Source organism: Marmota marmota, unplaced genomic scaffold, assembly GCF_001458135.2.
Source record: "Marmota marmota marmota unplaced genomic scaffold, marMar, whole genome shotgun sequence".
Taxonomy (NCBI): Eukaryota; Metazoa; Chordata; class Mammalia; order Rodentia; family Sciuridae; genus Marmota; species Marmota marmota.
The window spans coordinates 7,726,750-7,743,378 of record NW_026000221.1 but is presented as its reverse complement, the minus strand read 5'-3'; the positions used below and the strand labels follow the sequence as shown (position 1 = coordinate 7,743,378).

Genomic DNA, 16,629 nt, shown 5'->3' with positions numbered 1-16,629 from the left:
AAGGGGGGCAGCATAAAGGATTGTTTTAGACACTATATGGAAAGTCTTCCAAATTAGATGCAAAGTTGTCATGCAAATTGATGTGATATGGCATTGCATAAATGCGCTCAGGGTGACTTGTCTAAATCCTTCAGTGTGCATCAGTTTATATTTAAATGACCTTCTGTAAAATTGCTTTCCTTACAATTTCTATACATATTCATGAAGACACACTGTCAGCACTGAAAGATAGCCAAGCAGAAAAGAGAAAAATCCTATTACACTAACAAGACAATTTCCTTGGTTAATGTAATCAGATAGTACAGCTGCACTTCTTGTTAATCTGAATTTAGTTCAAATAACTAAAGAGCTTTATTCACTCTGTGATAAAAATTAGACACTCGCAAAGCAAGTTTCTGACAATTCAAATAAATTTATTTTTGTAATAATCATTTAGTGCAGGAGGCCTTTTTAAAATGCACCGAATTAGCATTAGATCAAGATGAAATAAATCTGATTTATAAAAATGCACCTCATCAATGTCTTGCTAGGTTTCCACACAAGTATCATGAGATGTCTGCTTAGTAGTTATGCATTTTTTTACTTTATTTTTTGCTTTACTAGGAAAACTTACCAACCTAATTTGCCAATATACTTTTTCAAACCAGATCATTTTAAGCCAGATTAATGCTTAAGACTGAATGATAAGAGGGGACAAACGGGAAGAAGACTTTAATGCTAGTTTGCCTAGGATTATTTTTATTATGAAAAAAGGTGACTGATGATATAAAACAGCGTTTCCCCAAGTGTTCTGATCATGAGACTTACCAAGGATGCATGTTTAAAAATAGTCCTGGAGGTTCTGATTCCTGAGACTTACAGGGGGACTCAAGACTGTATATTATGAAAAGAACCTAGAAACATTTTAGGATGAGGCCATTTGGGAAATCTGTAGTATCATGAAAAGAATAGTGGTCTACTCTTATTAATGTTCAAAACCCCAGGTTGCCAGCTCCTCTGTGTCCTCACCCACCTCATTATATCTGAGTAGGTCTAAATGTCCTCAGTTGTAAAAAGTTTAAAAAAAAAAGGCAACAAAAATAAGAAGAGTTTGATTGAATCCACAAACTTCATGAAGACTGGTGGATTCCACTCACTGTTCTATCCTCTGTACCTAGTCTGCTGCCTGACGCAAAGCAACCTCCCTTGATGTTTGTTGACCACGTGACTATTTAGTTGATCTGCAAGGTTTCTGTTAGCTTTAAAATGATGTAATTCTAAAATAAACAATAAAGCAATTCATTTGTTCCACTATTTACAAATTATTAATTACTCTCAGAATAAAAGAATGCATCAACTGAAAAAAGACCCCTACCCTTTCGTCAGGTGGCGAGGTTGCACGTGCCTGGTGACCAAGTCAAGGATGTGACTTGGGTAATTTCACCTCTTATCTTCTTCTTAAGGTTGTATGCTTAAAAGTAGTGATGGAGGCAGTTAACACACTGTTTGGCTCACAGTAGATGTTCCATAAAAGTAAGCTGAATCTGGGCAACCCAGCAAATTCCATATAGAACAATGCCAAAGAATAAGTGTTCTTGCTGTGTGGACAGAAGTTCTGATTTTTAGGATTTTTGTTACTTTTATCCTAAAACATACTGTGAAGTAACAAGTTCAGAATTGTTAGAAGTCTTCGCTAGCACATGTGTATAGTGCAGAAACAAGTGTTTTTGAAACTAATTGTGAAGGGAAATTAAATTCTGAAAACTCTATTTATAACATTTCAAATTCACTACAAAAGCAAAAGCTTTTATTTCTTTTTAAGAATTTATTAAATTACACATATAAATACTTCCTTTCATCATGTATCTAATATAACTTAGAGAAGTGATTCTCAAAGGGCGGTCCCAATCTCAGTTGTACCAACATCATGTGGGACCTATTACAAATGCAAATTCTTGAACCCTGTCCCAGACTGAATGAAACAGAAACTCTGGGTGGGGAGGCTACAAAATCTATGGAGGAACAAGTTCTCTGGGTGATTCTGATGCACAGAAAATATGAGAACCACTGACTTAGAATTAACAAGACAGTCAAAAAATGGATTCAAAGAAAGTTGAATTCAGCTTCCTATACTATGATGTATCAGAACTGAAAGGGCCACATCACGTTCCTAGTGAACTACTTGGAAACATACAAAAAACTTTTTTTTTTTCATATATGAACTCAACTTTCCTCTCTCTGAAAAAAAAAATCTTGAAATACTGATTCTGGAATTAAAAATGTAAACCACCACTTTTAGAATATTCAAGTCCTAATTTTTCAATTTTTACAAATAAAATGCAAATATGTAATAATATTACCAAGCATTACCAAATTTAGTTTTAATTGTTGAATTTTTAAAAAATGAGTACGCAGTTAAAAGACACAGAGGCTGTTTTTCTTCTAGTCCAAATGCCAATTCTGATTTAGAATTAGTGATGCCTAAGATTACAAGGATAACTAGACATGACGAATTTATGATTCTATGTTCTATGTAAGACAAACCTCTCAGCAACAGAGTTCTGAAAATCTTTAAAACTGTGTGCTCTCAGATATGAAGAAGGAGGGAGAGATTTTTAATTTGAAGGCAGCGTAGAAATGGGGGTGTTGGGGAGAGATTGTGATCCATCCACTGTCACATTCTTCCATTCCGAGCTAAAAAATGAGAGAAGACCAAAGCTTATAGAATCATTGCCCGGCGAACACTCTTCCGCAGCTGGAGAGAACTCTAGTCTTACGGATGTTTTTCCAACATTTTGCCCAAATCCCAACATTTATCCAAAAGAAAAAGGTTGACTTAAAAGAAGAAACAAATCAGTCCACAAGAACTCAACAGCTCCTAGTCAGGAACATTAAATGGCAGTGAGCTGATGACCTCTCCAGATTCGGTGACAATGGCATCATAAACCCACCGTCGGTTGCAGCGGCACTCAGGCCCACACTTGTTGGAGTTACATTTGGGGCAGGGGTAGAAGCAGCCCAGGCAGTTCTTCTCTAGGCAGTCACACAGGTCAGCATCATTACAAATTAGCCTGCCACTTTTGTCATACTTCTTCATAACTCTGTAAGAAAAGAATGACATTCATATGACAGTACAATTGTCCTCAACATGGAGAATAAATTATTGTGCTGTGACTTCATATACACAATCCTTTCAGTCTGAGTGAACAGCACCTTGGAAATGACCCAGAAACACTCCAGAACAGTAGGTGGCAGTGACGTCATGGGAATTTCAGTCAATATGTGATTGAACCATTTCCAGTGCAGCCAGCTTGTCATGGAGAGTAACTCTTCATTTTCCCAGCATTGCCAGGGAACATAATAATCCTCAAAGAATTATGAGGAATAAGCTGACTAACACTTCTTCCTATGTTACAATTTTTTCTTTAAAATTTAACTATTCTTGATGGAATTTCCCCTAATAGATTATACTCTTCTTTCTGATATTTTTGCAATTACATTTTTTAATGACTCAAAATGAGGACTATCATTTAAATAAGAAAACTCTGCCACTGACATTCTACAGGTGCCACTTCTTTCCTTTCTGATGTCTTTTACCCAGTGGGAAGGGAGAATGCAGGTGACAGAGATGATAGGACACCACATCATAGGTTCTGAGTGAAGGCAAGGTACTCTGTACCACGAAGACCACCAGAGTCCCCACCCTGCTGTAGATTCCCATGCTTTCTGTCAGTAACTGCAACATGGCCAAGGGGCAGAGACTTTCATGAGAATTTCACCATCCCCTCCAAACCAAATCATTTTGAAATATGTAATTCCAACCAAGCTATTGGAAAGCCTTAGATAACAAAAACACCTCTATACGACTCAGATTCATTATTAGCAGTTGAAGTCCAAAAGGCTGGCCCTTTGTTGGTGTGGTCAAATTATGTACCTGTATACCCTTTGTCTCCAAGCTGGCAAAACACCTGGCCTCTTCCTCTTCAGTGAGGTAATATAGCTCCACCCTGTCCCCCTTTCCTAATAAAGCATGGGTACTTGCTGCATGATGTAACACTTCCGCAGGGTTGTCTGAAGAGGATTTTCATCTAAGGTATGAGACCCTTCCCAAGCCCCACAGGAAATTCATACAAAGAGATGTAAATTTTATTAAAGAACTGATAGTGAGTGGGTGTTCCTAAAACCAACGGAGAGTGTCTGTCCTTTGCTTGCTTTGCCTGAACTTAACACTCCCTAGCCTTTAATCAGAAATCAAAATGAGTTTATGGTTTCCTGCCCATATGATACAATCACTCATAAAATTCTCAACTACCCTACATATAAAAGTGTCTAAAACACACATGCTCTATGGATAGATAATTATACCTTTGAAGTCCTCCTCATGTACTACTCATTACATTTCTCTATGACCACTCCAACAGGAACTGCACCTTAATATAAAGATGATGTGCTTTTTTTACTTTTAGTTAAGCAATGTATGGATGTATTCCCAAGCATACTGAGATATTTCTTCTATAATTTGCTTTTTTATCCTACTCCATGATGTGAGATTCTTCCATGATGGTTCAGATTAGCTTTATTCAGATATTTTTACTGCTACATGTAGCCTGCTCTATGAATATAGCACAGGTCATTTATATTTTCCACTACTGAATGTCATTTGAATTATTTACGCTTTGTTTTTGCTGTTACATTGCTGCCATGAAACTTCTTGAACATGTCTCCCCTTATACATAATAAGACTTTGCCAGGATATATACCAAGGAATGAAAATGAGAATCATAAGACACATAGGAAATGCCAAGATGTTTTTAAATAGTGGTTGTACCATTTAACATTCAATTCATGCCCCAAAGCTTCATCAACTTTGATATCATCATACTAAACTCTGCCTATCTGGAATACATGGCCCTTCTCCAGAAGGTACTGATGAGGTTTAGTATCCACATTAGCTTTATCTTCTGTGAAATGTTGGTTCACTATTTTCTTTATTTTTCTATTATGATGTTTATCTTTATCTTATTTACTTCTAAGAGTCTTTAAATATCTTAGATTCTGATCTCTTATAACTTTTTCCACTTTGTGATTTTTCTTTTGTTGTTTTAAGGGCATCTTTTAATGAGTATATGTTATTAATTTTTAAAAATAAATATGTATTTTTTTAGTTGTCAATGGACCTTTATTTAATTTATTTATTTGTATATGGTGCTGAGAATCAAACCAGTCACACATGCCTGGCAAGCGCTCTACCACAACTCCAGCCCCATGTTATTAATTTTAATGCAATTGAACTTATCAATTTTTCTTTTTGGTTTGCTTAATGTGTGTGTGTGTGTGTGTGTAGTGAGGATTGAACCAAGGGCCTCCTTAATACTAGGTAAGCTCTCTCCTGCTGAGCTACACACCCAACTAGTTTCTACTTCTGATGCACTAGCAATCTTAATGATAGTACTGCACCCATTTAATATTCCAAATTCACTCCCTTGGTGATATTATTTCTCCTTCTAAGGATGCATCTTTGTTACTTTTAATCACATTTCCTACTAAGCTATTACTATAGTACAGGGCTTTTTATTTTTAATTGATTTCTTGTTTCAGGTTATATTTGCTAACTTCCAGGAATATGGAGTACTATTTTAATTTAGATATTTTTAAATCATAGAAGAGGCAATCTAATTAAAATCAAGGAGAAATGGAGAGTTTTATTTCTATTAGTATAATAATAATAATAATAATTATTAATTATTATTATTACTATTATCATCATCGTCGTCGTCAGGTACTGTAGATTTAACCCAGGACACTTTACCACTGAGCCACATCCCCAGCCCTTTTTGTTTTTTATTTTTGGACAGGTTCTCACTAAGCTGCTTACGGCTTCGAACTTGTAATTCTCCTGCCTCAGGCTCCAGAGTTGCTGGGATTACAGGAATGCACCACCATACCAGGAGAGACCTTGAAAATTTTATAATCCCACTAATAAAATAGAATGAGTCATGGGCTTACTTGTGTTTCACAGAAAAATATTCATTCATCTTTGACATCCGGGCTTTCTTCTTCTGCTGCCTTGTTTCTGGGTTGAAGTCTGCTACCTGTGGTCCAGGGTTTTGAAATGCCAAGCATTTTAGCTGCCTTTCTATTTGTTGCTGAGAAACAAACAAAATGCTTTAGTAGTAGGAATTATATCATTCGTTTTGCCTTTTCAAAAGAACTTTCTGTGACTTTAATCATAATGGCATGAAAGTATATTTGTTTTATGTAGAAAACCCAAAGAGTTTGACCTGATTACATTTCAAAGATGATATAAATAGTCTCAAATTAGGCTATTACTTCCAAATAAATACATAATACAAAACTTACACAATAAAAATGTAAAAAAATAATCATGGGGAAACACAAAACCTCTTTTTACATGAAAACCACAGTCAGCTTCATCTAAGGTATGAGACTCTTCCCAAGCCCCACAGGAAATTCATACAAAGAGATGTAAATTTTATTATAGAACTGATAGTGAGCAGGTGGTCCTTTCCAAATAGGATGAAGATGAATATCAGAAATAGCATTTTATGATGGATAAGGATGAAGGAATAATGGTCCAGTGGTCCTTCCTCAGCTATGAGCAGACGATGCCTATGTAAAGTCTCAAACCAATGAGGACCCACAGTATGCTCAGCCCTACCCTCCAGGTCTGGGATGAGTTTTAGGACTGCCTATTCTGGGACTGTGGACATCACTAGGCCTTCACGTGAGAGTGCAGCCACCTGAAGGACCCACTCTTAGTCAAAGCCAGATTTGAATAGAAATGTCTTGCTAGAATTATTTTCTAGGGTGTTAGGGGAAATTTTCGGAAGTCTTTGGGGGGTTTTTGTAATTAGAAATTAAATGAGGCCTAATTGGGAAGAAAGCAATCAAATACTTCAATCAAATACTGATGACTTTAAAAAAAAAAAAAAACATGCAGCACACATATCACGAGGGAAGGGAATGCTCTCTTGAAGGATTTTAGGAGAAAGTAATCTGGGTATCCCAAACATGTAGGCTGGCATATACTTGGAAACACTAAACGTGGAGACAAAAGGACAGTTTCCATGTAACATGAGTAACAGGATATCATAGGCTCTCCTACAATTTATTTAATATAATAGTTTAGGCAATCTAAAATAATATGTTTCTTTGAAATTTTCATCTTAGTTGTGTATATGTGGGTTTGTTTTATAGATCTGAGCTTATGTAACAGCTCTGCACTTAGGTACAGCTACGAAATAGGTAACACCTAGTACTTTCTAGGTACTAGGTGCTTAGCTCTTACAAGCTCTGCTGCTTGCCCGTGGTGTGCCTTGAGCAAGTTCCTACTTCACTAAGCCTCAGTTTCCCATTTTGTAAAATGGGGCCAACAGTAGTATCTTGTGATAAGAATTAGATGAGTCAATATATACAAAGTTTAGAACCATGACACAATGAGACCAAAATAGAAGTTTGTTCAATTAAAACACTTGAGTATATATTTTTTTCAAGTATTCTACTCTGAGGGTGAGATTTTATTGCATACAAAGAACATTGGAATAAAAATGAAGGAACATGAGAGGCAAAGAGGACATGTCAGGTGAAACCAGTCCAACAGCTGGCACAGAGACCCATCTGGTGGAGTCCTGACTGAACCCACCTTTGCACTAAGTCCACCAGCATCTCAGAGATCCCCAAGTTTGGAACTCACCAAACAATATGGAATCATAAAATCCATGTATCATACCAATTGCTTCTGTCCAATTTGACAGTTTTTCTCTGGAGAACTTCGATCTGTGGGTCTCTCTCGAGTGGAATTATTTTTATCTGATTTCTCAGTCATTTCCGATCACTAAAAAAAGTAACTGAAAAGAAGCAAAAACATTAATGTCATATATCCCCAGTAACTTTTTGAAAATCTCATCTCCTCCCAGGGTTTCAGCTGTCACCTCTTCAGTCATCATTCCCAGGCTACCTTTAAAAGCCTTGACCCCCTCCAACAAGTTTTCTGACAAATTTCCTGTGTAATTTGGGCTAAATGGGAGGTGAGGGGTTTTCATAATACCCAGTTGCTAAAATGCCTGTGGTTTGCTTCAAAACGCTTCAGTATACATACCATATTCAATATATATGCAGAGTGTGTGTGTGTGTGTGTGTGTGTGTGTGCGACTTCTGTGTGACTGAGGTATAGCCCACACATTGCTGATGCTGAATGCATAGTGCAGTGTTCGTCTGCTGTGCTCTATCATGAAACACCATGCTCCAGAGGTCTCCACAAGCCCTGCCATTCTCCCTACTTACCATCAGCTACCATGCCGACTACCAGGTGCTATTTCTCCCAAAGGAACCTAAGAGTTATGCTCTACTATGTTGACATGGGTCATTTGGCATCACATCTCTCCTAGACAGCTGGAAATTCCATTTCTATCACTGGACCTCATTCTCTTTGAGTCAAGGGTCAACACCTTTGTCTGTATCCTCTGTATCCCACTTTCTAATTCCCAACATTAGGTTAGGAAGGAATGTTGATATTTCTTTTCTGATAGTCCTAACACTAGTTCTTCCTTTCCAGTCTCTATTGAGTAGTCTACCCTGATGATAATAGTAGCAGCAGCAGCAGTGGTAGTAGTGGCATTACATTACCCTTGACTAAGGTGACCTCAGCTTCACTAAATTTTAGACAGATTTCTTCCTGATAATAGAACCCTGACCTCTCTTTCCTTTAGAAGCATTTACTTAAGAAAATGTGCAATTATGAACTCTTTCTTTTTCCCTTTGGATTGTAAATCTTCTCCCATTTTCTGTCATTTTATAACCCATGTCTGTCTTTCTCAAGTACCTGGAAACTATCCCTTTGAAATTGAATCAAGGAAGATAGTGCCCCTTTCTCCCCTGTCTCCATCAGAGGATGGGAGTCTAATTTTGACTAGGTACTAATTAGCAAACACAAGTAACCTAGTCACAAAGACATTTACAAAATAATACAATGTACTTGATGCATCCCATTGTCCAATAAACCCCTTTCTGTCTTCCATTTCTTTTCCAGTAGTTGATCTCAGCCCTTGAGAACCCACCACCCTTTGTTTCAGTGGAGTTAAGTTCATACTGAGTTCTGGTCTCAGTCCTTTATTATGACAGCTTCGAATAGTCTTCCTTGCCTATTTAAAAATTATACTTTGTCCAGAGTAATTTTTACTTTGACACTACCACATGCAAGTTTTCAGATCTGATCAAACATTCCTGTTAAGTATTTTTCAAACTGTTAGAAGATAAAATCATATGAAGATGTTTTAAAAATCATAATTTCCTTGATGAATCCCAGACTTACTTGGGCTATCATTTTCAGGGGTAATCTGTATCATTATAGGCTCTCCAGGCAAATTCCATCTTTAGGCAGTTATGGGAAACATTAGGATAGGGAAAGTAAGTATAATTTTATCTACCCAGTCTTGCCATTTGATCCTAAAACTATTGTCCACACTTTCTTCCTGCCCCTAATTCATCAAATACATTCTGGTCATGTTAACATTCCTGAAACAGAAATTTATTTGTCTTCTTATTAAAAGACTGCAATAATTCCTCTTTGCCAATAATATCCCACCATCATTGGTGTATATTAGCCAATGTCTATCAAAGTGTTCTATACCCTACCTGCCTGAGCTCACCACTGCACATACTTACACTTGGGCTAACAGCTACCTGACTTCACTGCACCCATTAGCATCTCTCCACCTCTTATCTGAATCTTTCAACTTCAAACTTTGGCTCTCTGCCTCCTAAGAGGCCATTGCTTATCCATGAATCTCTCTTTTAGACTCCGTGTGTAACTTTTCAAGAACATATCCAAAAAGGGGTCCCAAACCTTCTAGTTTCTTCACATAACAATTTCTCTCCTCATTGGAAAGATTATGAGCATCTTTGTAAGCAAGAACTTTTCCTGAAATGGTCTGGGATTTAACTGCACTTCATGAAATGAGTATCTTATGCAAACCCTCTGCCCAAGGCACTTTAAGTCCTTTGTAAAATGTAGGTTTCCAAAAAGATATGAGGAGAAAATTTGCTACTTTGCATTTCAAATAATGCAAAAAAAATTATAATATAATTTCACCGAGTACTGAAATGTAATTGGATTTTATTGTGAGCCCAAAATATTGGTCTTAGGAAAAGTAATTAAAAGGTTCAGAATTCTCTCTTTTCCCTTGTTTGGTATTCCTAAAGCAAAGATTTTTAACTGGACAATACAGGTGGACCTTGAACTTGGATAAGTAAAAAAAAGACATATTTGTTTCCATTAATCTGTAAGTGAAATTCTGGCATTTCTTTCTATGATAATGTAACCAACATGCCTCAGTAGTGTTAGCAGTATCTGTGACCTTGTTGAGTAAGAAACCATAGATTTTATTAGTCAATTAGAGTTGCTGTGTATATACAAATTTTCATTAATGTTTATTACTTATTTAAAATTATTATAGTTCTTAGACTTGATATTAGATCTTATTGTTTGGCTATTAATTAAGTGCATGTTATTATCATAACATTTTTTTTATAAGAGAGAGAGAGAATTTTAATATTTATTTTTTAGTTTTCGGCAGACACAACATCTTTGTTTGTATGTGGTGCTGAGGATCGAACCCGAGCCGCACGCATGCCAGGCGAGCGCGCTACCACTTGAGCCACATCCCCAGCCCTATTATCATAACATTTTGATAAGTGTATTTTAAGCTAATTAGTTTCCTTTGTAATCTTACAGACTTTATATTATATCCTTAAAAATATCATTCTGGGAAATAATCCATAGATATCACTGTTAACCTAAGGAGTCCACAATACAAAAAGAAGATTAAGAGTCCCTGCCAAGGGGCAGTGTAATCGGCTGCCATCATCTCCACTGCTCTTGGTGATGAAAATGACATTTCCCAGCTCAGGGTCATTCAGGCTGTGGAAGATGCTCATCTCCAAGCACATGACTGAAGGCCATGTAGCATATCCTGAGTTACTGCATTTGACAGGGATGCAAAGAATGTGAAATCAGTTTGACAAACTCTCAATTTTTCCCTAACATTTTGTCAGATTGCTTTTAAATGATAAAAAATAAGGTCCAACACAAAGAAAGGAGGCTCCCCCAAGTGGCCCATTCCTAACTCCTAGCACACAGACTCCTAGAGGAGCTAGTCTAAGAGTGGTCCTAAAATAAGGCAATTAGGTATCCGTGTGGGGAAAGAGAACACGTAGCCAGAATGGAAATCATCTGCTTCACTAAATACATTGAGTAGGTTAGCTTTCATTTTTCTTCACAAAAAGACAATCTTCCTGGCCAAGACTGATGGTACATCACTATAATCCTAGCATATTGGGAGGCTGAGACAGAAGGATCAGAAGTTCAAAGCCAGCCTCAACAACTTAGGCCCTAAGCAGCTTAGTGAGACCCTGTCTCTAAATAAATACAAACTAGGACTGGGGACATAACTCAGTGGTTAAGCACTGCTGGGTTCAATCCCTGGAATTAACAAAAGAATAAAGAGGAGGAGGAGGAGGAGGAGGAGGAGAAAAGAAAGCAAGCAAGCTAAAGGAAAGAGTTCCTTAGTCTACATTTGGACACAAGCCCCTTTCTCCACCATGAGCAGGAACCTGAGTAGCTCTGGAGACATGTTGGTTGTTACATTCAGCTTGATCTACAGTCAGTTCCCTTTTTATATGCAAGTTCCTGCTTCCAGTAGGTCTTTAGCTTTCTTACACCTTTCTCTATCCCCAGCAAGCCCAAAGCTAGTACATAGCCAGTGTTCAATGTCATGTGATATTATGCTTATGGTACATGCTACATGCCAAGCACTTTATTGAATTTCCTACATATATTCCTTCACTGAATTTTCACAACAATCTGTGAAATAAATAGTAGATATTATTTTTCCTATTTAACACATGAGAAATTGAGACCCCAAAAGATTATTTAGGTCACATAGTCACTAGTAGGGTACATGAGTTTGTCATATAGACTTGTCTGACCCCAAATACTATGGTGTTTTCAGAATATTACACTGATTCAAGGTTTGATGATGATCACCATCTCTACATATGATGTTGCTGAGGGAGCAATTGTAATTGATGTCAGCCACACAGAACCTTTTCAAAAAGAAGCATGGGAAGGGACTGGGGAGGAGGCACTGCGGACACCTCTAGTTACTCCCTTCCCCTCTTCTGCAGCAGCACACAGCTAGGAGAAAATGCTGGGCAAAGGTTTGCATCTCAGCCACATGAACCACATCTGACTTCAGGGTTGGGTTCTGAAGTCCAAATAAAAGAAAGTCACTTTTACAGTCACCTTGGGCAGCTTTAACAGAATACTATAAATTGGGTAGCTTAAACACAGACAGCTCTGGAAGTTGGGAAGTTCCAGAGCAAGGTGCTGACTTATTTGATTTTGGTAAGAGCTCTCTTCCACCTTCGTTCTAAGTCCATTCATGGCCTTTAATTGGTGTATGGAGAGACAGTGATGGATAGGATCTTTGCCTTGTGCTTCCTATAAAGTCATTCATTAGTCCTACCAGATTAGGTAGGACTACCTACCTACCTACCCTATAACTTCTTTTTTTAATATTTTTTTCTAATTGTTGATGAACACTTATTTTATGTATTTAAATGTGGTGCTGAGAATTGAACCCAGCACCTCACACATGCTCGGCAAGTACTCTACTATTGAGCTACATCCTCAGTCCATACCCTATGATTTCTTTATTTCCTAAAGGCCTTATCTCCAAATCTAGTCACATTGGAGTAAGGTTGCCATCCTGTAGATTGAGGGCAAGGCACAATTAGGTCCATGGCAGTCATAAATACACTTAAATGACTCTTTAAAATTCCTTCTAAAAAGTGCCATGCTTTTGAAATAGCTCTCCAAAGCCAGACATTTCTTCAGGGATGGAATAGATCGTTGTTTCTTAGGTTGAGCATGAGATAAAGTAGTTGGCTTATGCATAGGAGCCATGATGACTAAATTATCTATGATGGAAAGATGATATTTACCTTTAAGCCTCAGAATTACACAGCCTGGCAACTTGTACTCTTTGTGTAAGATTCAGGAACAAGACCAGAGGAAAGCAGGCCAGATCATTTCTATCCCAACCCTCACTGTGAGGCACAGACCATCAAGGGAACACCAGGCAACCTAACTCACACTTTAATCACTCATACTCATCTTTAGGGCACCCTGGCATGTATTGTTGATTTTTTTTTTTAATTTTTTATTGTTGGCTGTTCAAAACATTACATAGTTCTTGATATATCATATTTCACACTTTGATTCAAGTGGGTTCACATGTATTGTTGATTTTATGTAAACTGATTGTGTCTTGAGTAGGATGAAATGAGTAGCCCTCCATCATGACCCCTTAGAACACTACCAAATTACCAAAATAAGAAAGGTATCCAGCTTAATCTCTGGCCCAAAAATTGGCCTCTATTTTTATTCAGGAGCAGATAAAGCCATTTATTCAGAGACACTATGTGTAAAACATCTCTGGAAAACTATTTAGAAACAAGATACATAGACATTCATAGCAGACAAAAGTATCAAGCTATATTAATCTCATTCTGTCTCTACCCTTAGTTCCTGTAGTTGCTGAAAATGATGGGTCACTGAGATAATTGACAGCCGAGTCAAATCCCACTGGGGTGTATTTGGTAGAGACACAACACTGTGCAGGTAGCCAATTAAGTCCTTGCTTCTCCCTCCCAGCTGCATCAGCTGTTTTCTAAGCCACAAGATTGCTCAATAACCTCTAAAAGAAAAAACTCTCCATTGCCATTTGTCCACAAAAATTAAAAGTAATTTTGATCTAATCTTTCTAGAGTGTTGTTGAATGAATAAGTTTAATGCTTTAGAAACAACTGTTTACAATAGCCATAGATTCCTAGAAACACTGTTAGAGCTGTATTTTCCTGTACCCTACATACTACACTCTCTCTCTCTCTCTCTCTCTCTCTCTCTCTCTCTCTCTCTTTCTCTCTCTCTCTTTTACAAACACATCTGTGGCTCAATGTAAAATAATGTAAAAACACAGATGGTTTATTTTAAATAATTTGAAAGTACTCTTAGCAAGAGAAATTGATAACCCAAAGAACACAATAGTACCACATAGTTTCTATTGCTAATGATTTGATTGCAGCAAGCTGGTATCACTTCAAATCTGGTATCTTTTCAAGGGTTCTTCTGGATCAGTTATAGGTCAGTTTCTATAGTTCAGGGCCAAACTACGCCTTATTCATAATATGAATGGCTTGAATCATGCATTCAAATTCTTCTTTACAATTTTAAGGATTATGAACAAAAAAGACCTATCTGTTTACCCTGCCCCACCCAATGCAGATGGAGGAGAGGAATACTCTCTCACGACACCAGGGGATTAGGCCATTTTTTGGCATTATCCTGATAGATGTCCTTGAAAAGTATTATCTCAAATACTCAAGTGTGGAAGGTTCTTTCTCCTAGATCCCTACCGTGCTCCCATGCTCATTTCTTAGTTTTCATCTTTATATCATTTCCAATAAAGGAACCCTAGTCATCTTCCGTTCTTAACCACAACACATTAATCTAACAACATATATGCAAGGTCAGCATTGGGTGGCTTGTTTTACCTCTTCTTTCTCCATCAACCTCAGAGGGCACCAGGTTTAAAATGCATCATTTGTGAAGAAGTGACTTTCAATTGACAGCCACATTTCTACTGCTCCCTGCTCCTTAGTAAGAGTCACCTGGTAAAACAAAAGCAGTGGGGTGGTAAAGAGAAAGTGCACATACCTTTAAGTTGGATGAAAAGAAGGAAGGAATACTGCAAAGAAAGAGAAACTGTGCTGCTTTATTTTCTTTGTTTTGCTGGGAAACCATAGAACCCTCAAGGGAAAAACCATAGGGCCTCCAAGGTGCTTCTACAATTTAATACTTCATAATCATGGTGGGGGAGGGGCGGGTGTGAGCATTAACTCGTTCTTCCACCAGGAGTCAATTCTAGAACGCTTTGGAATCAGTTAATGATAGCTGTTTTCTCTCCCATCTTCCATTCAAAATAAGCAACTAATCTAGACCTAAGTTTTGGCCATATGGCTCAATCTCACCTCTGAACTTCAAATGTTTAATATTAACACCAAATTGCCCCTGGACTAGTTTTATATTTCAGTATAAGTAGCACACTGTATACATAATCAGCTAAAAATCATGTCAGGAAAAAAAAAAAACAAACAAACTGTGGTCCCAAGAGAAAACTAAACCATGTTTATAAGCTGTGTCTAAGAAATGTATTAATCTCTAAATTACAACCCTCAAAACATTGTCCTCTGCCACCAGGATTCAGATATTGTGTTGTGAGTCATTAAAACCACTTTGCTGTCAGGTTAATACCAGCCCTGTTCATTTGTGAATTATAGGGTAAAAACCGTCATTCCATTCCTAATTACTTTTGCTGCAAGGAACAAGGAAAAGAAATAAAATTATCAGTGAAAGGAGCTTGCAATCTGTCTGGCAATGATGCAAAATGTTAAGGTGTTTCCAAAGAGGCAATATCTTTTACATTTATTAAGGCACTTCTGTATTTTGGGGTACATTTTAAATAATCAAAAGTGTGTTCCTTCTTGCAAATAAAGCATTAATAAAACTCCAAGCAGGTAAAAATCCTACCAGACTTTTCCATAATCACACTCTACAAAAACATATTCATTGGCCAAGTTTTGGCTTTGTTCTTACATCGTCAGCAGAAGTTACTATTCACCCATCTGACTCCACAAGATGCTATAATAACACTGAGAAAGATGGAACATCAGGGGCCAAGTGCAAAAGCTTTTAAAACTAGGTGGAGGGAAATCTGCTAGAGGGTAAAAATGGCAACCAACCAAGAAAAGTACCATTAAAAACCTTCTTAAAAATGAAGGTGCCAGGCTGGGGTTGCAGCTCAGTGGTGGAGTGCTCACCTTGCATGTGGAGGGCACTGGCTTCGATCCTCAGCACCACATAAAAATAAAATAAAGGTATTGTGTGTCCATCTACAACTAAAAAAAATATTTTTAAAAAATGAAGGTGCCACAATAGCTAAACTAGGGAACCAACCTAGGATGTCCTCCAACAGATAAATGGATAAAGAAAATGTGGTACATATACACAATGAAATATTCGTCAGCCATGAAGAAGAATGAAACTATGGCATTTGCAGGTAAATGGATGGAACTAGAGAATATCATGCTAAGTGAAATAAGCCAATCCCCAAAACCAAAAACCAAATATTTTCTATGATCAACGGATGCTGATCCATAGTCGGGGGTAGGTAAGGATGAATAAAGGAACTTTGGATTGTGCAGAGGGGAGTGAAGGGAGGGGCGGGGCTGCGGAGAGGGGAAGGACAGTAGAATGAGACATTATTACATGTATTATTACATGAATAATGTAGTACATACATTACTCATGTATGATTACACTATTTGTGTGACTCTGCATCTTGTACAGCCAGAGAAATGAGAAGCTGTGCTCCATTTGTGTACAATGTGTCAAGATGCATTCAACTGTTAGGTATTACTAACTAGAACAAAATTAAAAATTAAAAACAAAATGAACATGTTGAGGTTCATAAGGACTACCTCTAAATCTGACATGTACCTTTCTCCTTA

The 16,629-nt window shown here is 37.4% G+C and overlaps 1 protein-coding gene across 1 annotated transcript; it reads right to left on the bottom strand.

Annotated features, from left to right (window-relative positions):
* Positions 1 to 449: 449 nt before the first annotated feature.
* On the bottom strand, positions 450 to 14,726 carry Arl14epl (ADP ribosylation factor like GTPase 14 effector protein like). Its single transcript, XM_015488792.2, has 4 exons — positions 14,614 to 14,726; positions 7,730 to 7,847; positions 5,986 to 6,125; positions 450 to 3,080 (listed from the first exon to the last, which is right to left on the bottom strand). The coding sequence occupies exons 2-4, from the start codon at positions 7,823 to 7,825 to the stop codon at positions 2,858 to 2,860; spliced, it is 459 nt and encodes a 152-aa protein (XP_015344278.1). The 5' UTR covers positions 7,826 to 7,847; positions 14,614 to 14,726; the 3' UTR covers positions 450 to 2,857.
* Between the last annotated feature and the right edge of the window lie 1,903 nt (positions 14,727 to 16,629).